The sequence below is a fragment of the Engraulis encrasicolus genome, chromosome 10 (assembly GCF_034702125.1).
Source record: "Engraulis encrasicolus isolate BLACKSEA-1 chromosome 10, IST_EnEncr_1.0, whole genome shotgun sequence".
Classification (NCBI taxonomy): Eukaryota; Metazoa; Chordata; class Actinopteri; order Clupeiformes; family Engraulidae; genus Engraulis; species Engraulis encrasicolus.
The window spans coordinates 36,997,838-37,020,419 of record NC_085866.1 but is presented as its reverse complement, the minus strand read 5'-3'; the positions used below and the strand labels follow the sequence as shown (position 1 = coordinate 37,020,419).

The following is a 22,582-nucleotide window of genomic DNA, read 5'->3' as shown; positions in this document are numbered from 1 at the left end:
TATAACAAAAATTGGAAGGACTGTTGAGGGACAACCATTGCACACCCATGTCACTCAAACTCACACACGGTCAGTGGCGAGCGCAGACATTTTGGGGGGCAGGTGCTCGAGGTGGGGGCGGGGGGCATTTGGAACTTCCAGCTGCCTTTTGTCCAGAAGGGCAAAGGGGCAGGTGCTTTAGCACTACCACGTCCCTATCTGTGCACGCCTATGCAAACATTCAAGTGTTTTAGTGCTTTTGTAACTCGTACAGCATACAGGCAATGTTTCTGTGCTAATTCAACACTTCGAGTAAGACCAACCCGAAAAATATTTGAAGTAGCCTATATTTGAGTTATAGTTGAGTGATGAAAATTGTACACTGCTTAACCCATTTAAGCCTAAGCCCTTTTTGGGAAAAGGTGCCCTATCCCTATTAGAACCTAAATATCTCCAAAGCACATAAAAACATGAAATAAGTTGCATTTAAAAGCTACTGTAGAACCTTCATTTTGCACTAGAATGTGTTCATCCAGCTCTAACTTATCCACATTTCTAATAAAACAGCTCAAATCTTAAGAACCTAAATGTAGTGTATATGTCGCTCAAGGACACTATGGGTTAAGGAAGAGCACTACACGCCCTACAAGCTGTCCAGCTGCAACAGAAGCAGCACACTCACACAAACCCAAACTCACACAGTCAAGTGTTTAATAGGGGCTCTCGCCACCAGCACACAACGAATTTTACAGTGTTATTTCAACACTTCAAGAGTAGGACCAACTGAAAGAGGTAAAATCCCTGACGTGTTGATATAACTGCAAAATTTACTTTACACAGCCTGTCAAAGGAAAGATGCAGAAGCAGCAGCAGCAGCCGCACACACAGCCAAGTGTTTAATGGGTGCCAGGTTTTTCACACAGCCAAGTGTTTTGAATGGGTGCCGGCAGTGCATACTATACATTTTACAGTGTTAATTCAACACTTATGGTTACACTTGAGTGCTATTGACTCAGTGTTGAATTTAGCCTGAACAAAATTGCTGTGTACTATAGATGCGCTGCGCCAGCAGCACACGTACACACACAGTCGAGTGTTTAATAGGAGCTTTTGCCATGGCTAGGGAGAGCTGTTGAAGGAATATCACAGACACATAATAACACTACACATGTAGCCTACCATACATAATGGGGGAAAGCAAATGATGAGCATGCCATGAAATTGAGTTGATAGTGGAGCAAGATCACACCAAGCCTTGGAGATGCACTGAAGTAATAACCCTGCTGCACCTCCAAATTGAGAATGTTGCTGTCTTGGTGGAAACATAAATCTGCAGAGACACGCTTTCATGCAGGCATAGCACACCCATTCATCGATATGATCATGGACATGCAGATACACACATGCACGCACGCACACACACACGTGCGCACACACACACGCACACACAGGCACAAACGCGCGCACAAACAAACACACACAGGCACAGACACACATACACACATACACACACACACAAACAAATGTATGCACAAGAAACACACACACGCACACACACACATACACACACACACACACACACACACACATGCATATACAAGAAACACAGACACACAAACACACACACACACACAAACAGAATCGAAATGAAATAATAAGACTTGAAAACAGATGCTGATGGCCCCTGATGGACTTGTTGGCTGTTTATTATTTACTGCGTGTTACTGTTACCCATCCCCGCATCGCATCGCCACCTCAGAGAGACTACGGGGGCCCAGTAAATTAGTCATGAGCACATTGTTAAAATTCACTCTGCAGCCTGACCCTGCACGCGCGCCACACTCCTCACACTATTCAAATGCATTCATTCCATATGTTCCCATGCATACTAATGTCAAGCTGAAAATAGCTCAATCACTGACACACACACACACACACACACACACACACACACACACACACACACACACACACACACACACACACACACACACACACACACACCGACATGGCTGGCTGCATGCTTCCTTGGCAGACAAAAACAGTGAAAACTATTGAAGACTTTGGGTTCAATGGATACAAGAATGTTACGTGGTACAAGAATAATAATTGAAGTAATAATTGGCTTTGGGGGAAAAGCTTTATCCCTTTTCAGGAAAATTCAAAGAGTTGATTCCCACAAAATGAGAAAAAATCTCAAAGGAATTGTCTCCGGTTTGTGTTATTGTTGCACCTTGTGGCATGATACCCCTCTTCTTCATTTAGTCTCTCTCTCTCTGTCTGTCTCTCTCTCTCTCTCTCTCTCTCTCTCTCTCTCTCTCTCTCTCTCTCTCTCTCTCTCTCTCTTGTTGCCTGTCACAGTCATGTCCTTGTTGTTTTTCTTCAGGGCATTTCCTATGTACTCTGTCTGTTACCCCAACATGAGAGACAGTGCGATAGATGGAGCAGGCTGCAATAGCATCACTAAACAGAGCATTGTTGAGGCTGAATGCAGGACTAAATCTGACAACAAGGACACGCCTGAGAAATGAACAAGTGACAGACAGACAGCCTGATATGTAAGAGTGTTTGTGTGTGGAGAAAGAGATTGTGTGTGTGTGTGTGTGTGTGTGTGTGTGTGTGTGTGTGTGTGTGTGTGTGTGTGTGTGTGTGTGTGTGTGAGTATGTGTGTGTGTCAGTCAGTCTGCTTGTACTACATTGGCGAGAGCACGAGAGGACACATCTGTGTGCAAGCTTACAGGGTCACTCATTCCACTCCAACTGTCAGAGCAGATTTTGTTTGCTGTTTGTGGACGTTTTGGCAGCTCACAAATGGGTTGTAATATCTGTGTTCATGTCTATCAATGTCTATCAATGTTGGATGTGAAGAATAGCAACACGCTCAATGTCAAAAAATACTGTAGGATTAAATGTAGAATAAATTCACTTTCTCTTTTTGTCAGTGTGTGTCTATGTATAGTAGTGTATTGTGTGTCTGTGTGTGTGTGCATCTAAGAGTGTGTGTGTGTGTGTGTGAGAGAGAGAGAGAGAGAGAGAGAGAGAGAGAGAGAGAGAGAGAGAGAGAGAGAGAGAGAGAGAGAGAGAGAGAGAGAGAGAGAGAGAGAGAGAGAGAGAGAGAGAGAGAGAGAGAGAGAGTGTGTGTGTGTGTTTACGATGCTGGGGGGAGTGATGCATGACAGAAGAGAGGTGACTCAGGGCAATTGCTCTTCAGGTGATTAACGGGCGGCACTCACCGTGCTCTGGCGGCTGATGGCTGAGAAGAGAGGACAGGAACAGGGGAATGGTCAGAGAAGACGAAGAGAAGGAGAATGAAAAGAAGAACAAGAAGAAGATGATGAAGAAGAAGAAGAACAAGAAGAAGACGAAGAAGAAGACGAAGAAGAACAAGAAGAAGAAGAAGAAGAAGAAGAAGAAGAAGAAGAAGAAGAAGAAGAAAGGAGTAGCAGAATGGCCAAAGATATGTGGAGAAGGAGAAGGATGAATGGAGGAGGAGGTGTTCGGTTAAACCGTATGCTCCCTGCTTCCTTGATGCTCCCCGCCCTGGAATAGGAAAATAATAGGAAGTCTTCAGTTCCATTCCAGCCACACTAAACCCTCCACTGTCGTCTCCCAGCCTGCCTGGACTGCTGACAGCTTTGATCAGGCCAGGGACAAAATCACTGGAATGAGCCCCCTCCAAAAAACATACAATATCATGAGGTCCCAATTTTGGAATCCCCTTGTCCTTGGGCTAGGACAACTAACCCTTTTGTCCCTCCCTGCCGACGGGCCTGCCCTTTGCCCTCTTGCTATCCTAGCCGAATTTCAGTACTATAATCTCTCAGTGCCTCGCAGCTTAACCTGGGATGGGACAAGGGCGATTACAGCCAAAGCACACCCCTGTGTGTGCAATGTGCGCCTTTGGGCTTTGATGGGAGTGTTAAAGAAGCAAAGACTAGAGAAGGGGTGGTGTTAGTGGGAAGGCCAACATCCGATTTTAGGATATTGTGTGCTGGGGTGTTTGTGATAATCCTTGTCCTTAACCAGCAATCTGTAGCTGCAGGCCAACATAAATACCCTGATATGGAGACAAACAGAGAAGGAGACAAAACCGAGAAAAGCCAACCCTACTTTTATTGGTGGTGTTTTATGGGTGTTTTTTTGTGTGTGTGTGTGTGTGTGTGTGTGTGTGTGTGTGTGTGTGTGTGTGTGTGTGTGTGTGTGTGTGTGTGTGTGTGTGTGTGTGTGTGTGTGTCTGTTTCTGTGTCTGTGTCTGTGTCTGTGTCTGTGTCTGTGTCTGTGTCTGTGCATGCGTGTGTGTGTGTGCAGGGCCGCTGACAGCTTTGGCCAGGCCCGAGGCAGGGTAATCTGAAAGGCCCACCCACCCAATGTAATGAGGACCCAATTTTGTCCCCCCCCTGGGCCCGGGACAACTGACCCCTTTGCCCCCCCTGCCAGCTTGCCTGTGTGTGTGTATGCAGAGGGAGCATGATGGCCAGGGACCGTAGCCAGGAGAGAGAGAGAGAGAGAGAGAGAGAGAGAGAGAGAGAGAGAGAGAGAGAGAGAGAGAGAGAGAGAGAGAGAGAGAGAGAGAGAGAGAGAGAGAGAGAGAGAGAAGATGAGGATTATCAGTGGCACACAGGGAAGGGCACCATCCAATGTAATTTACTGTCCTCCCATGTCAGTGGCTGGACGGGTAATGCCCTATTCATAAAGATACGGGGGGGCAATAACTCAGACAGGGATTACAGTATTATCTGACATTAGCTATGTGACCTTTCCTTCATTGCTCGTAAGTACCCCATATATTCTCCTCCTTTCCGCCATATTCATGTCACCACGTCCGGCAGCATCATACTTGCGTACCAGTGGACTTGGAGTTTATTATTGTCAAATTGTAAGACCTGCACTACGTATCTGTCATTAGCGTCTGTAGATATGCTACATGTGATGATGGGCAGCCGGTATATTGTCTTCCTTCTGCCATATTCGCATGCAGAAGCAGCATCCTACTTTCCAGTGGACTCAGACTTCATTATCATCAAATGGTGAGACTGTGCATATCTTTCATTAGTGTCCGTAGATGTGCATTCTGTGATTGGCACTGTAGAAGGCTTATGTGCATGCTGGCTTAGCAAGGGCTTATGTGCGTTTTCCCAGTGCCAATAATCAGTGTAACAAAAGTGTGTGTGTGTGTAGTGTAGTGTAGTGTGTGTGTATGTGTGTGTGTGTGTGTGTGTGTGTGTGTGTGTGTGTGTGTGTGTGTGTGTGCGCGTGCGTGTGCGTGCGTGCGTGCGTGCGTGCGTGTGTGTGTGTGTGTGTGTGTGTGTGTGTGTGTGTGTGTGTGTGTGTGTGTGTGCGTGTGCTTTACTCTGTGTACTATGTGTGTTATTTGGTGACAATAGAGAGGGATGCTAAGCTGTTGCTCAGGTAACGGAGGAGAGAGAAAGAGAGAGAGCGATGAGATGAGAGAAGGGAGAATGAGATGAGAGTGGTACAGGGCTGAGGGGGGAGGGCAAAAAAAGGGAGAGCAGCAAATGAGAAGATGGCAAAAAAAAGCGTGGTGGGAGGGGGCAGAGGAGGGGAGGTACCGCCGCTGGGCCGCAGGAGAGAATGAGATGTAGCTGGTGGATATTGGCTCGTGCTGCAGAGGCTGTGAGTGAGAGAGTGCGAGAGGGGAGAGGGGAGACAGAGGGAGAGAGGCAGCTATAGAACGAGAGGCAGACAGAGACAGAGAGCGAGAGAGAGAGAGAGAGAGAAATAGGGGGAGCTAGAGAGTGAGAGGGAGAGAGCGTGGGGGGAGAGAGGGATTTCTGCCGCCACCAACTCGGAATGTTGCTGGCCAATGCCGCGTGGAATGCCCATGCAGCTGCTGGCTTTTGGACTTTGGTGCCTTTGTGTGCGAGTGAGCTGAAGCAGTGAGAGGGACGGAGAAAAAGAGAAAGAGAGAGAGAGTGAGTGAGAGCAGTATCTTCATCTTCTCCTCAGCTTGTTGCCTGAAGATGCTCACTGAGACGTGATGCTCATCTCAGCTTTACTGGACTGGAGTGAATGGAGGCATTTTGATGTGATTCCTTTCCACTGCAAGCTAATGATTCACTCATCACATTAGCTCCACTAAACTGGATTATTACTACTGCACAGCCTTTTGGAGAGGAAGAAGAAGACGAAGCACAGGAACAAGGTATTCTGCACCAGCTCTGCTCTGGGTTGTCTTTTTTGGGGGAATAAGTCTCACCTTGCACACCAGCAGGAGTTTTTTTGTGTATCTCGAGGAAAGAAGGGAGTAGGGGCCACCTTTTCTCACCCCCTCCGTCCTCTGGACACGAACTAGCCAGTCCGTCCATTTACTTGCAGGGGCTGAATGTACTTGCAGAGGCTGAGCGGACGGACGTGTTACTCCTGAGCTGCTCCTCGTTTTGTATCTGTGATTGGCTTTTTCCACCTGTCCTCACGTTTCTCTCTCTCCACAGAGTTTTTATTTCCTGCTACGTTATAACAACTCCAGCAATCTTGGCCGGGCTGTCTTGCGAGATAAATGAGACTGAGCGAGGGGAAGGTAACAAAATCTAAACATATCCCCGAGGTTCACTGAGAGAGGCAGAGGGAAAAGAAATAAGGGAAAAGAAAACCTGACAGAGAGATGGAGAGATAGAGAGGGAGGGAGCGAGATTAAAAAACGGGGGGTGGATAGAACTCTGTCAGGTGGATGAAGGAGGATGGATGGGTGACACCAGTTCAGACGTGTCGTGACAGCAGCAGTCACTCACTTCTGGGAAACTTAAAGAATCACAGCATGTGGTGCGTCTGACACCAGGAGTCTGAGTGGAGAAGAGGTGGATGCTGAGGGTGTGTTGGGGTGCTGGGTGCTGGGGTTTGCCTGTCTGCGGGTGACAAATGAGGGACAGACACCCCCTCTCTCTGCAGGGCTCGGCATAGGGATGGCACAATGCTAATGGGGTTCAGGTAAAAATCCAGGTGTCAAGACATCTATTAGACACCCGGTGGTATCTAGATGACTTCCCAATCTACCATGGCGCTTGCCATGAATTTACACGTCAGAGTTCACATTGAGAGATGAAGATTGCACTAAAGAATGTAAATTCGTATTCTTATATATAGTCTCTTGAACGAGAATTGCATAATGTTGAAAAGTATGCATTTTTGTTGTTTTGCGGGCATAAAATTGAATTGGTCATTTGATGTTAGACTCTTAGTCACAGTACTACTCAACAGGCATGCTGCCACCACACAGACAAGTTGTCATTGCTTAACTGGATGACCAGACTACTTGTGTCTGAATATGCAAAACCTTGGCCCGTTATAAGAGAAGAAATTCAAACAAGTGGCAGCTGTTTAAAAATAGCACAAATAGCCTAACCGGCATGTGTGGAAAGAAGAGAGACACCCACACGATTTCCCAGTGGATTATGCAGTAAATATTTGCATAAAATCAGGTATGCCGCTATTTAATTGAATTTTTACGGGCATCATGGAGTACCCTCAAGGGGAACCAGTTGTGGAATAAAAATAAACACATTATAATAAAGTAAATGTGGTTGTCAGGGAGAACAAGACACCACCCATGCACTGGCATCAGCTTATATCTACACTTTAGCACATTTTATTGCAGAAAAGCACAACCATATCAAGAATCCAACTTGCAAAAATCGGTACAACTTTGACATATTTGTACAATTTTAAGAAAGTTACGAAAACATACGGGTTAGGAGTAGGCTTGGTAGACTCAGGGTGAGGAGAGTAATTTTCAGTTTCGACCCTTTTCAAAGGAGGAAAAAACCTGACCCATACCTCCCACACATAGTTTTTTCCCCACAATATCTGCTGATTGACAGTTTTGGATCGATTGATACATCTAAGAGGAGACTCTAAGATCATCATGCCCCATAAGACTGTTCGCACCCCCTGATGGTAAACCCCTGACTGCTATTGCCTGAAGGAAGAACTGCATACACCCGTGGACTTTCTCTAATGTGTGAACTACTTCATACACCAGTGGAGATTTTTTTTTTACTGTGTGTAATATTTCATACAGCAGTGCACTTTTTTGTGTGAAATACAGCACACACCAGTGAGATTTTTTTTATTACTGTGTGTAATTCATACACACTTTGTGTTATTCATACACACACTATTTTTTTACTGTATAATACAAATCACATTGGTGTGGTTTATTACTGTGTGTAAGACCACCCTCTGTAAGACCCCCAGCTGCTTCTGTGTGCTGAATAAATGCATGACAGAGCAGCGGAAGCAACAGCACGTGAGCATCATCAAAAGCCTCTTCTTGCCCAGTCAGGCTCACCCCGCTGATCTGATCTCTGATCTCACCGAAAGGCCTCCAGTAAGTTCGTGGGAGTGGGGAGTTTAATTGGACTTGGCCAGCGGTGGAGCATCTAGATTCTAGAGGAGGAGGAGGAGGAGGAGGAGGAGGAGGAGGAGAACAGGAGTGGAAGAGCATCAGAAGCGGTAGCAGGTGCCAAGCGAAGACTTGGGTGGAAAGTGCCGGAAGACGAAAGTGATACTGCGTACCCTGTTCAAGATGGGGTGCAACATGTGCGTGGTGAACCGCCCAGAGGAGCAGTACAGGATCATGTTCCAGGTGAGTCACACACACGCACGCACACACACACACACACGCACACACATGTGCAAGCACGCACACACACACACACACACACACACACACACACACACACACACACACACACACACACACACACACACACACACACACACACACACACACACACACACACACACACACACACTCAGAGGTAGCGGAGGCAAGAAGGTATGTGAAGCTACAGGGGCCAGTGAGATGACCCACATCTCCATAACAAAACAGAGAGGGAATCCGTCATCTCTTCCTGCAACATGCATGGAGCTGGACTCAACCAATGATGCATCCCACCCTTTATATCAGAGGTTCTCAACCTTTTCTGTACAAATGCCCCCTTGACCTCATCATAAGCCTGCCAACCCCCCCCCCCCCCCCCTTTGTATTAAAAAAAAAAAATGGACTAATGCTCCCCCAATGGCAACTCAGCAATGCCCCCTTTAAGCTGTATATTTCTCACTCCCCTCCCCAACGCGCCCTGGAGTGTGTGTGGAGCCCCCGTTGAGAAACACTACCAGAGACTCTTTAATTATATAGAGATATGCCAATGTAATAGGTTGCTATGGGCACCTAACATGACCAGGTTCCGGTCTGCCTAAAGGGGCGTGTCATAATACTCCTAGCATTGAATAGAACCGTCCTTAGGTCTGCCTAAAGGGGGATCCCCCTCCCCCCTCCCCCTTGCAATAATAGAACCTGGAAACAATGGGCCCATGGAACCTTTCTCTCTCTACTCTCTCTGACACTACTCTATATGGTGAATTCCAGCTACTCCCTTCAAGTCACAGGTTCAAACTAAGCGGAATGCGGTTTTGTCACATTGTAAACTTCCACTTTTAGGGGCAGCCCCACTTAATCTACTCACCCATTGCCTGCTTGTCAGTTGCTGTTTGTTGTCCTTCCTTTGTTATTGTCTTATGTCACTGTCATTAGTATTGTGTTGTATGTGTAAGCTTGTACTTTACTTTTATCTGCAAATAAATATACCTTTGAGTATAAGTCAAGTCATCTTACCTTTACGTTACTTCACCTTACCATGCTGCAGGTGAGTCTTCTTAGCGTTGGCCCCCACATCATTGACCTTTGACTGACATTACTCGTCTTTGACCTCTCATCTCCTAATTCATGGAGCTTGAGGAATGTGCTCCATTTAAATGTGGTTCAATCTGTGCGGAATGGTAACAAGAACGGTAGAACTGACAACATATAGGCTACAGTAGTTCCCTCCAATGCACACAGTTTTCATATAGATAAATCACATGGGCGGATGGCTGGATGGAGCTTTCCATGTTGCACATTACATATGCATTTTAATGACATATTTTTTGCCATATGGTTTATATTGTTTGAACATTGTTAATACAATGCATGTCCCATTTTCCATTGATATTAATGTGGGAGAGAGAGAGAGAGAGAGAGAGAGAGAGAGAGAGAGAGAGAGAGAGAGAGAGAGAGAGAGAGAGAGAGAGAGAGAGCGAGCGAGCGCACAGGAAATGAGAGGGTTGTCAGTGAATGTAAAACTCACTGAGAATGAGTGATCCATACTCATTAATGACACAGTGTTGCGAGTCTTTCGACATACTCCTGGAGGTGTCCCATGGGCTGGGCGTGGAACCCCGGGGGCTGCCACCAGCTAGCCATGATTGATATAGTCTGCTCAGTGGAGCCACTTGAGCATGAATAGGACCGAAAAACAGGAACAAGAGAATGATCATTATTGATTCCCTTGGGGAGTTCTAACAGACTCTAATTTGATCAGGAACGAGGTTTCAGTCCATTTTTTCCCTCACAGAGGAACGTTGTTTTAAATAAATGTTGGTGGTGAAAAGAAGACATTATTCTACTGCTGTGTTGAGATGTTGTTGAGGGGTTGTTGTTAAAGAAATGGGCTGAACCGCTAACCGTATTGTGGCTGCCGTGTTGTGTTGCTGTTTTCAATTGCATTAACGTTCAAGGCATTAACCTTTAGTCTAGACTGACAGCTGTAAAATGTCACTGCAAACAACCGAGCGTCTGTATAGAGTGCCTACAGCGGGCCTTTTTTTCCGCTACGCAAAGGTCAAGATACTGTCTTCCTCTCCGATAGGCCTATGTGCCATACAAAAATAATTGCTTCTCTTTCCTCACCTCCTTTTTTTTGAGTGACTGCCAAAAAAAAAACGTGAACCAGGGTGTGATGCACGCTCTGATAAACACCAGTCAGTCGGCCACATTACATATACAGCACATTGAAGATAGATTCTTTTCAAGTGTCCAATCTGACCCCCGGTTGAATGCCCCAGTGGAAAATGGTTGGGCCAGCATTTTTTTTTTTTTTTTTTTTTACAATGGCTATGGAAGGTCTCCTAGGAACCTCTGTGTCACTCACAGCACAACGCCTTCAACTCCCCTCTTAAAAATAAGAGATATCGTCATAGAAGAGCATCTTAACACTTGATCTTCCCAATTTCAATTTTCACTTTTTTTTCTTTCTTTTTTTCCAACTTCCCCCTGGTTACCTCGGGCACAGATGGCTCTGCTTACACCTTCAGCCCAGCCCCATGATACAGTTTGCCCCTTTATGCCCCTTAGATATCCATTTAAATAGTCTATTTATTATCCATTTTTAAGTTTTATTCTACCCCTTTTAAATGCATCTAATACATTGTCAATGCATACACCCCTATTACCGTTGGCATTTACTGTATACAGTATATCACGAAAGTGAGAACACCCCTCACAATTTTTGCAGATTTGTGAGTATATCTTTTCATAGGAAAGCATTATAGAAATTTCACTTTGACACAATGATTAGTGACCTTTTAACAACATATTTAACCGCTTAAATTGTTCACTCAGAAAAAAACAAAATACAGCCATTAATGTTTGAACATGTACCCACAAAAGTGAGTACACCCCAGATTAAAATCCGGTAGAGAAGGGGCCGTGTTAGCTCGAACTTAGCGTCAAACTTTCTTTGCATTGAACTTTTACATTTTGAGTGTGCACCTGTCTAAAATAGATTGGTGTGAGATGTGAATGCAATCCTATGGAGAATATCATGATCTGCTTCAGTAGTCACAGTGCATGTTGACATGCATGTTTCTTTGAGTTGTACTGTATTTCAGATTGCCAATGTTGACAGCATTCATGGTTAGTCTCAAGGGAGATGAACAGACCAAGGACATGGATCACTGGAACCATGTTGTGTGATCTGAAGAGACCAAGATAAACAAATTTGCTTTAGATGGTGTCAAGCATGTGTGGTGGTAAACAAGTGAGTTTTACAAAAAAGTGTATCCTCTCAATAGCCAAGCATGGTAGTGGGACTGACATGCTTTGGGGATGCATGAATGCTGTCAACATTGGCAATCTGAAATACTGTACACCTAAAAGAAACACGCATGCCAACATGAACTGTGACTACTGAAGCAGATCATGATATTCTCCATAGGATTGCATTCAAATCTCACACCAATCTATTTAAGACAGGTGCACACTCAAAATGTAAAAGTTCAATGCAAAGAAAGTTTGAAATGCACACCGATGACCTCCCTTTTAATCTCTTTTCATTTCGAGATGATTCGAGCGAACACGGCCCCTTCTCTACCGGATTTTAATCTGGGGTGTACTCAATTTTGTGGGTACATGTTCAAACATTAATGGCTGTATTTTGTTTTTTTCTGAGTGAACAAGAAATGTAAGCGGTTAAATATGTTGTTAAAAGGTCACTAATCATTGAGTCAAAGTGAAATTTCTATAATGCTCTCCTATGAAAAGATATACTCACAAATCTGCAAAAACTGTGAGGGGTGTACTCACTTTCGTGATATACTGTATGCCATATATGTCTTTTCATACACCTCTTACACTTTATAGTAGGCTGTACGCCTTGTGTATAAGCATGAATATGATCCCATACTGTATGAGGTATGTCCATATCATCTTCTGCATACCAATTTAGTTGCCCTTCATATGGACCACCTTTACTGTATAAACCCTTGTGTAGCCTTGTGTAGCCTTTGCATGCCTTACATCTGCACACAATCTTCCCCTATGTGCACTATTTGCACCTGTATTTGCACATTTGATATCCCTGTATTTGTCCTTGTATGTCCCTGCAGTTGCCCTTTTATATCCCTTCACATGCCTTTTTTATTTGCTCTTGTAGCTCCCATCCTCTTCAGCTGTGACAGCCAGCAGATCAAAAGCACACATTCATATCACTAATGATATCATTACACTGCTGTGTGGAAGTGGGGGGCTGTAGGCTACAGTACAGTGCACAACGCCAGTGAAGAAATGCCAACTTCACACTTGAAAATTCGTGGCAGTGCTTCAATGGGCTCACACATGCACACGCATGTACACTCATACACAGGCCTGTCGACAGGGGGGACAAAGGGGTATGTTGTCCCAGGCCCAGGGAGATAGGGAGCCCAGAATCGGGTCCCCATTACATACTGTATGTATTGGGTAGGGGGCCCTTTCAGATGACTTTGTCCCGGGCCCAGCAAAATCTGTCAGCGGCCCTGCACACACACACACACACACACACACACACACACACACACACACACACACACACACACACACACACACACACACACACACACACACACACACACACACACACACACACACACACACACACACACAAATGACACAGTATGACACACATGACACACACACATTCAGTATGCCGGCTGTCTGCCTGCCGGTTTCCTGACGTGTGGATGTCGTTTCGCTTCTCTCCTCTTTTTCCTCTTTTTCCTCTCTGCCTCTATGCCTCGTGGTTGGCTGGATAATAATAGCAAATCTCAAGTCCCAGCCAGCCCAGACAAGCTCCACTGACTGACTGCACACGCTAGCGAGGTGATTATTGATGTGGAGATGGCACCGCAACCCCCCCGTCACTTTCGCTCATGCCTAATTCCAGCCCAAACCAGTCACGGTTTGCAGCAGGCAGGGCAGGCAGGCTGGTAGGCAGGCAGGCAGGCAGGCAGGCAGGCAGGCAGGCAGGCAGGCAGGCAGGCAGGCAGGCGGCTTATAGAGGCAGACAGACAGGCAGCCTGCCATCACTTAGCTGTCATTTAGTATTCACGCCGCATTTACAGACGCCATTTACTGGGAAATTTACAGACGTTAATAGGACACCAAGAGCTGGCTTTTGGGGTAAAAGGATAAATATTTATTATGATGAAATGTGGTTTAAAAAACCCTATTCCCCTTCTAAGGCGACGAGCTACACACTCTGTCACCGCACACACGCATGCACGCATGCACACACACACACATACACGCTAGTAATCCTGTTCTCCTCCACGTCTGGTTCTCTCTCTCTCTCTCTCTCCCTCTCTCCTTCTCTCTCTCTCCTCTCTCTCTCTCTCGCTCTCTCTCTCTCTCGCTCTCTCTCTCTCTCTCTCTCTCTCTCCCTCTCAGCACAGGCTGTCAAATTCGTCTCTATGGGATGCCGTTGCTATAGCAACTGGGGTCATTAAGCAAGACTTATATGTTTTCTCACAGTAAAGCACAGACACACTGACACAAAAAACGAACACCCAGTGACACACACACACACACACACAAACACACACACACGATTATATCAAACAATGCACATGCACATGCACATGCACACGCACACGACATGCACACACCAAAACTCAGAGCCAAATGAGTAATGTCAAGAGTACTATGTATCCACTAATGAACTGGCAACCCACTTTGGTGGTGACAATACCGTGAACCTTTTTTCTGCGAAAAAAGAAACATTATGACAGCGAAAGCGAGCACAGGCATGCTTAAACACCTGGCGTCACCATCCCCCACCGTTTACAAGTCCGCCACTTGACCTGACCCCCAGCAGTCACCTCAGCCGCGGTAACATATCTCCACCAAACACTAAAGCCCAACTGCATGCCCCCTGGCCCCTGCATGCAGACACCCTGCTGGAGGTGCATGTCAACCCACCTGAGGGATGTCGGAGCTGGGCCAGGGTGGACGGAGGATCAATGCAGGTGGAGGGGTCACCGGGAGCTCCAACTGCACTCCCCGACAGAGAGCGATGAGAATGGGGGGGGAGAGGAAGGGGAGTTGGGATGAGGGGGGTTGGGTTAGGGCTGGAGGTAGATGGGGGAATGGAGAGTCGATGAGCTGAAGATTGGAGTAGACACTATGGATGGGGAGGTGGATGAGGGTGGGGGTGGGTAGTAAGGATGTAGAAGAGAAGGGCACACAGTGGAGGTAAAGCATGGTGGTGGTAAAGAAAGAAAAGAAGCGGTGGTAAAGGCTAGAGGGGAGGAAGGCAAAGAGCAGATGTAGCCTACATTAGAAAGAGCACAAATGTGAATCTTCAAATGTAGGGGTAGGGGGATGGAGAAGAGAAGAGCATAAGCTTCCAAGGAGATAGTGAGAGGAGAAGGGGAGGTAAAGGTGAGAGAGGGAGGAATGAAAAGGCTGGATGTTGAAAGAGGTTAGGTGGCAGCCTAAACAGAATGAGCATACCACTGCTAAACATTGTACACACAAACATGCACAAATACACTGTATGAATCTTCAAGGGTTGGGGGAAGGAGAAGAGAAGGACATACAGAGGAGATGGGGAGAGGGGAGGAGGAATGAAGGTGAGGTTGGAGTAATGCAAAGAGCAGATGTAGAAATAGGTTAGGTAGCAGCCTAAACGAAATGAATATATCCCAGTTAGAAATGCAAACACTGCAAACACAAATTTGAACAAATGCATATCTTAGAGGGGAAGGGGGATGGTAGGAGGGAAGGGTATATGGTGGGGGTAGAGAGGAGAGGGGGGAGCTAAAATGGAAAGGGAAGAATGCAAAAGCTTGATGTTGAAAGAGGTTAGGTAGTAGCTTTAATGGAATACGTGTCACAGCTAAACATGCGGACATTGCACACACAAGTATACACAGAAGGCGATCATCATTTGTCCTTGCGCTTGATGAAATTGCGCTTTAGAAATACTAACACAAGGTACATTGCAAGCTCTACATTCCGAATCCAACTATACATATTAAAATATATAGAAATCTATTTGAAGGGAAGATTTAAATTATTATTTTTGTGCACTCCATAATAGATAAGTCCTTTTGACAAACTGATATGAGGCGCAGTGCAAGTGTTTTGTATTCTGCACCCATGTTCCCAGTCTGTGCTTTTCAAACTGTGCGCTGTCCCACATTGTCTCTGGGGAACCCAGCTCACAGCTACTGCCATATTTCCAAATGATTTTCTCTTTTTTTCTTCTTTTTCTTTTTCTTCTGTTCTTTTCACTTTTCATAAATGGTGTGCCTTTGTGACAAAGGCATTTTTCAGCAAGGAGCTGTCCTCAGCCATGAATCACGAAGCCAGTGAAAAAGAATGCAAATGGCTTTCGAAAGAGAAAGAGTTTTTGAAGGAAACCCAGCCGTACTAAAAATAGAGGGGGAGCACTTCTGCAGCAGGGGAAAGAACGGAAAAAAAAAAACAACTAAAATGAAACCCCTTGACTCTTGCTGAAAATGTGTTCCACTCAGAGACACCACCTCAACAATTGGAGATAATCGACCGACAACATGATTACGGCATCGGAGACCATGGGATTGGAGAATGAGCATGGCACAAAGCACTTTGCCGTTTGTTTGTTCGCTTTAAGTGCTGATTTGAGGCGTGTAATAACAGGGACACTGGTGACATGCGCATAACAACATTGCGGTGCTAGTTGAACACTTAAACTGTCAGACCAACACCTAGAGTGTTCATTTTAACTCCTTACGTGTTGAATTAACACTGCAATGCAATTCAACGTGTGGGTAGAAATGGAGGCAGCTGTGGCAGCGGATGCCAGCCAGCCAAGCCAGCCCGCACCCAGGCTGGCCACAGACTGGCGTTAATTAGAGCAGCGTGATTGGAGGAAAGCAAAGGGGGCCAACTTTCAAGGTCAAGGTTAATAAGGCCCTAGCAACAGACAGATACGTGATTGCCTGTCTCTCTGGCGTCATGGCGATAACCGTCCCACTCAAGACAGCATCAGCAGCACCATCGTCATCCTCACCTTCATCTGCATTCTCTTGCTCATCCTCAGGATCATCCTCCCTCCCACTCCGCCCCCCATCTTTCAATGTTAAATCATTACAAAGTAATTGCCATTCAGTTAGCGCGACTCGTAGGAACACACAGTACTTGGGGGCGCCAGGAGGGGGCCCCGATGCAAATGTAATTGAATCCATATTCATGCGATTCTCCTCCATCATGATGAGCAATCCAGCACCGTTTGGCTCCTCGCCTCCACAGGTAATGTGTCTGATGCAATTTGGCCTGAAGCCCCTGGTGGACATCCTCAGGGGGACGCCTGTAACACTCCCTGACAGGGGCCAGGGGAAGTGGCGAGGAGAGAAGGGAAGGGGGGAGTGGAGAGAGAGGAGAGGAGATGAGAGAGGGGAGAGGAGAGGAGCGGGGGAAGCAGGCTCTCTGCTCTCCCTCCATGCTCTCCCAACCCTCTGCTCACAAACTGTTCGTGGCTGCCAAGCTGGATCAGAGCACCCGCCGGCTGTGAACTTTGACATTTACTCACGGCCCAGGTTGGTCCTGGGCAGAATAATAAGCAATAAAAAGGGATTAATATCAACAACAATGAGCATTTATCCGCATCCCCCCGCTGCTGTCTTGTGAGTGTGGGTGTGTAGAAGGGGCTTAGGGGATGGAAGGAGGAGGAGGAGTAGAGGAGGAATGAGGGGAGGGGGGGGAGGGACGCGTCCACAGTCTAATGGAGGAGTGGGGTGGGGAGAGGGAGATCAAAAGGTCACTCATTTTCAAGCTCGTGAATAGAAAAACATGAGGGGAGAGGACTGAGGAGATGGTGCTGGGAAGGGAAGGGCTGGGTCACATTTGAGCGTCAACAGAATTAACCCGCCATTGATTTTCCTATCGCACGCCTCACTGTATAAATCTCTCACCATCTTTAGGAGCCCCCACGGGGGGTCCGGTGCTGGGATAGTGTGGGGGAGAGAGAGAGGAAGGGGCGTTGTCTACCGTGCTTCTCAGTAACACACAGGCAGCCCCAGACAGCATCTCTCTCAGTCAGCCTCCTTGCCGCATCATAAACATTACGCACCCGTAACAAGTGAGGTATGGGCATGGTATAACAACATGCAGAGTCCATGTCATTTCTGACTTTGAAAACTTGAATTTTATTGTATTTGAGAAAATGTTACTTCTAGTACCAGACTGTGCTTGTGAATTCACAGGATTGCTTTTGAATGTTAGTGCGTTTCGAAATATTTTCCCCCAGTGGTTGTCTACATATGCAGTGCTGGGATAGAATGTGGAGATCAACCTTCTACCATGAATGCATTGCCTGCTGCCATGCTGAAAGGCATAGTAAGAAGCCATGTAGCTGTCTCTGATAAACCCCTTGAAGAACACACACATTTACCACCTGGAACAATTAGATTATTCCATAGAGAAAAGGGTAAAAGACAAATACAAAAGAAAAGTCAAAAACACACAATCATTTACAATGATTCCGCAGTGTGGTTTGACACAGTGAGATTGACACACTTTTGAAATAGATGGTGCTTCAATGTGTTTCCCAATGACTCATCAGTTGTCTATGTGACTACAAAATGACAAGATAGATAGTGTACGTGATGTGTACGACACAGTAGAAGAAATGGGACAGAAAGACACAACAATGGAGGTGAGGGAGGAAGGAGGGGGGGGGGGGAGGCGGAGACGTTCATGTCAGGTGTTGTGTCAGTTGTCACAATGTCTGTAATTTCCATGTCATGTCACTGAAACCATGTCTATACTTCCAACCCATTTACTGGAACATAAACATTAAAAAAATATGGCATGCACAGCACATGTATGTATGCCAGTTTCCCCAGAGCTGGGGATATTTCCACCGAAGAAGCTGAGTAGGTTTCCAGCAAAGCTGACATGTTTTGATGCAATTTTGATGACATTATGACTGGGTACCCAACGCTACTTTATTGAATATTAATTGTGTTCCAGTGAGATGTCAATGAATAATGCATTGTGTTCACACAGCACCATAATCACCACACTAATTACGGCCCATCCCCCTTCAAGACTGACGTATGGCTGTCAAGTGATTTCTGTCTTTATTTCTCTCCCCCCTTCTCTCTCTCTCTCTCTCTCTCTCTCTCTCTCTCTCTCTCTCTCTCTCTCTCTCTCTCTCTCTCTCTCTCCAGAAAGGGAACATACTGCGTCCTATTGATGGCGAAATTAAGGTTGGTTTGATATAGTACTTGTACTTGTATATTAAATTTTCACTTGGAAAAAATAACCATAAGGGTCCATTTTATAATGCTAAATTCTCAGCAAGTCCATGAGCCTACATGACATTCAGCCTTTTCATCATCCCAAGAAGGTCACATATGACCTTTATGTATGCTCATTTCTTTGATCATCATTCTCTTCTGGTCATGCAAGAACTGTTCCCATTTTGCCTTGCTACATTGCTAAAGCTTTGACCATGTACTCATCTTTTTTTTGAACGCATGCCAGTAGTTCCCCCCATTAATTACAGCCAACTCCTCTGATTGAATGTCAAAGCCCCGTCCAAGCCTGTTAAATAATGTGCCTTTGATATCCAGTCCCTTTCTTCCCACTATGCCCGCCCTGTCAGATGGCCTTACCTCCACCACCGGCCCGCCCGCCCGCCTGACTCAATATTCATGCAATTTGTCTCGCCAGTGCTACTGTATACTCGCTTCATCATATCTGTATCCCCATCTGTATCTCGAAATTATTTTAATCCTAAGCAATGTTGAATCGATATAATATATGCATACTTACAAACCATTTTCAATGCACTGTGAATTATGTATGAACATTTGCGTCCCATGCATGCACCCCCTTTTTTGTTTCTCTTATCTTCTTTCTTTATTCTTTCTGTGTTTCTTTCAACCCCCATCGCTCCCGTCTTTCCTCTGTCATAATAAATGCATCTCGGTTAACAATTTTGCATGCACCGTATGACTTCTGTATCTCGTCTGTCTCCCCTTCTCTTTTCAACAAATCATTCCAATCTTTTCCTTTTATTCTCTTCGTTTTCCTTTTCCTTTATCTTCCACCTCCTCTCTCTTTCATCGCTGTAACCCCCATCTCTCTCTCTCTCCAAATAATTGCGTATCTGTTCACAATTTTGCATGCATTATATACCGTATGTACTTGTATTTTGTCTCCCCATGCCTTTTAAACAAGTCCTGCATCCCTCTTTTTCTCTTTTATTTGTTCTTTCTCTTTTCTTTTCATCCTCCCCCTCTTTTCTCTTTCCTCTCCGCCCTCCCACACTAGCTGAAGGAGAAGCGTGGTTGCCAGGAGGGCCACTCCCATGACCCTCTGCTGCTGCAGGTGGTGCGTAAAGGGCACAGGCGGCGCACGGCCATGGCGGGGGGCACGGCGCGCGTGCTGGCCATCTCCGACTGCATGGACAACAGCACGCAGACCGACATCAGCTTCCAGAGCATCCTGGGCGCTGGGGGCGACGACCCCTGCGCGACCCCCAGCAGCAGGACGCCGCAGCCTCCGCCGTCCCCTCCGCTGCCTCCACAGATGGAGCCCTACGTGCTGAACGACCTGTGAGTAACACAACACAGTACATACGCTCGTGAATATGGAATAAAGGATGCTCATCCGAGCCTGCACTGGTAGGGCACTGTGATTAACACACAAAGAGTGAAATTGAAGTAGCACTGTGTACCTCAGGTACTAGTGCTTGTTGCTGGAGCACTGGTATTGGAAAGTACGTACCTGTAATTAAGGTACTTCTAAAGGATATAGTGTATCTGGTACTCCTTTAGGTATAAAAGAAGGGATAGGTGTGGAAAGGGAAAAGGTAGCTTTAGTTTAACAGTAAACTAAACGTAGAATACAATCCTCTCAATGCTTATCCTCATCTATTTATATATACCACCTAGGGTTAGCATGAGCTGTGGTGTGGCCTCTTTTGTGGCTGTTGGGTCGGCACCCTCACTAATTAACACTGAGTGAAACCTTCTCCCAGCTACATTTGATTTATACCTGGAGTTATTATATTGTAGGCCTAATGTGTACCTTCATTTCTCTGTGTGTATACAGCATAGCACTACAGGCAGTCCCCGTTGCATCATGCTAGAAAGTCAGGGCTGCACTGGGGGAGAAATAGGGCCCGAGCACTTTTGGCTTAAAGGGGCCCCTCATAATTAGCGGCGCAGAACTAGCTCATCGGTGAGCCCCGTACCATTTTTTTTACATTTCTGAAAATAGGGGCCCACGAGGGTGCAGGGCCCACTGGGAAAAGCCTGCTATGCTAGATGGCCAGTCCAGTCCTGTAGGTAGTAGTTGATTACAAGAATGCAAAAGAAATGCAACACATATAGAAATCAATAAAAGGCACTCTGGGTAGTCACTCCTGTAGGTACTCTACACAATTTAGCATGCCATCGTCTTAAATATCATTGACTGAATATAGAGTCTATATATTGACCGGTACCGATGATACATCATTGTGCACTGTGTGGGCTAGGGTCAAATGTTTAACCTGGGGAATTCTAAAGTGCATACATGTCCTCTGCAATATATGCAATCGAGTCTGAGTGTTAAGTGTGTAGGTGTAGATAAGTAGTAGTCCACATGTATGTGATTATGGCTGAATGTGAAGTGTGTGGGTGTACAGCAGAAAGTCATTGAGGAGTGATCTCACCTTTTACCGTTTTCTCCTCACTCCCTTCATCTCAGATGTACTTTGGAGCATGTGTACAGCGATCCCACGGACTACTTTGACGTCACCCATCACGATGTGGACAGACAAGATGAGCTTGAATATGAGGTCTGAATTCCACTATGCATTTTAAATATCCTGTTCAAAATTCAGAGCATAAAAGCATTGTAACATATGCATGTTCGCCTGCAGCAGCAGGTTGTTTTAAGTATCAATGTTGACATAGTTGCTGCACGTTCATCTTTGTAGGGCAATATAGCAGTGCTGTACATTTCCTCCATGTTCCACACTTCCCTTCCCCAGACAGAAAACACATGAGCCTTCTTTACAGCAATCCTCTGACAATCTAATGATCCACTTTGGATCACCCTCTCATAATAGTCAGATCTGGAACAGGTGATCTGAGGGATCCAGTGGATCACTGTCTCCATGGACCCCCACCCCACCTCCACCCTCACCCCCACCAACACCCTCTTGTTACAGACCCCGGAGTGTTGAGCCAGAGCCTGAGCAGCTGTCAAAGTTGTCATTTATCAAAGCACAAACACATGCTTTAAACATGAGGCCCAAGTGGTGTGGGGCAGAGCAGAGGGGAGAGAGAGGTGGTGTGTGAAGAGCGAGAGAGAGGTGGTGGGCTGGGCTGGGCTGGGGATGGGTCATAGATCACTGCCTTCTCCGCTTGACTGTTCATATTTCTCAGGAGGTGGAGCTGTGCAAGAGCAGTCAGCAGGACAAGCTGGGCCTGACGGTGTGCTACCGCACGGATGATGAGGAGGACCAGGGCATCTATGTGGGGGAGGTGAATACTACTTAGACTCACTGGAGAAGCTCTCTCACAGCTTCTTTGCAAAACAGCTGATTTCACAGAGCCAGTGCAACAATTCTGAATGCAGCGTGAGAGAGTCCAGATTTGTGTTTGTCTTCCATTTTCACCTTTAAGCATGCGAAACCTCATCAAAACACGTGAAAATACATAATATATACAGTACAATATCATAAATTCTTCATGAGCAGAACCGTAAAAATAGATGTAAATAATAATAACTAACATAAGACAAAGTCAATTCTGAAGCTTCAAAAAGATTCAAACGATTAAAAAAAATGGACTATATTCTTATTCAAAGCTTGAGTACATGGATCCTAATCAGTACATGTACATGTACATGTACAACGCAAGGAAGAAAGCAGTGCAGTAGATACAGCATATGTAAGGCTCATTTTGTTGTATGAACACACCTGCCGTGACAAAGATGGAGGAAACATTAATGACAGCACAACAG

The 22,582-nt window shown here is 45.8% G+C and overlaps 1 protein-coding gene across 1 annotated transcript in view; it reads left to right on the top strand.

Moving 5' to 3' along the window:
- The first annotated feature begins 8,521 nt into the window (after positions 1 to 8,521).
- Positions 8,522 to 22,582, top strand: part of pdzd4 (PDZ domain containing 4) — a 21,858-nt gene continuing 7,797 nt past the window's right edge. Inside the window, exons 1-5 of the mRNA XM_063209469.1 lie at positions 8,522 to 8,581; positions 18,790 to 18,828; positions 19,898 to 20,181; positions 21,320 to 21,410; positions 22,003 to 22,101. Of these exons, the coding sequence (XP_063065539.1) occupies positions 8,522 to 8,581; positions 18,790 to 18,828; positions 19,898 to 20,181; positions 21,320 to 21,410; positions 22,003 to 22,101 (573 nt within the window). The remainder of the gene's footprint in view (positions 8,582 to 18,789; positions 18,829 to 19,897; positions 20,182 to 21,319; positions 21,411 to 22,002; positions 22,102 to 22,582) is intronic.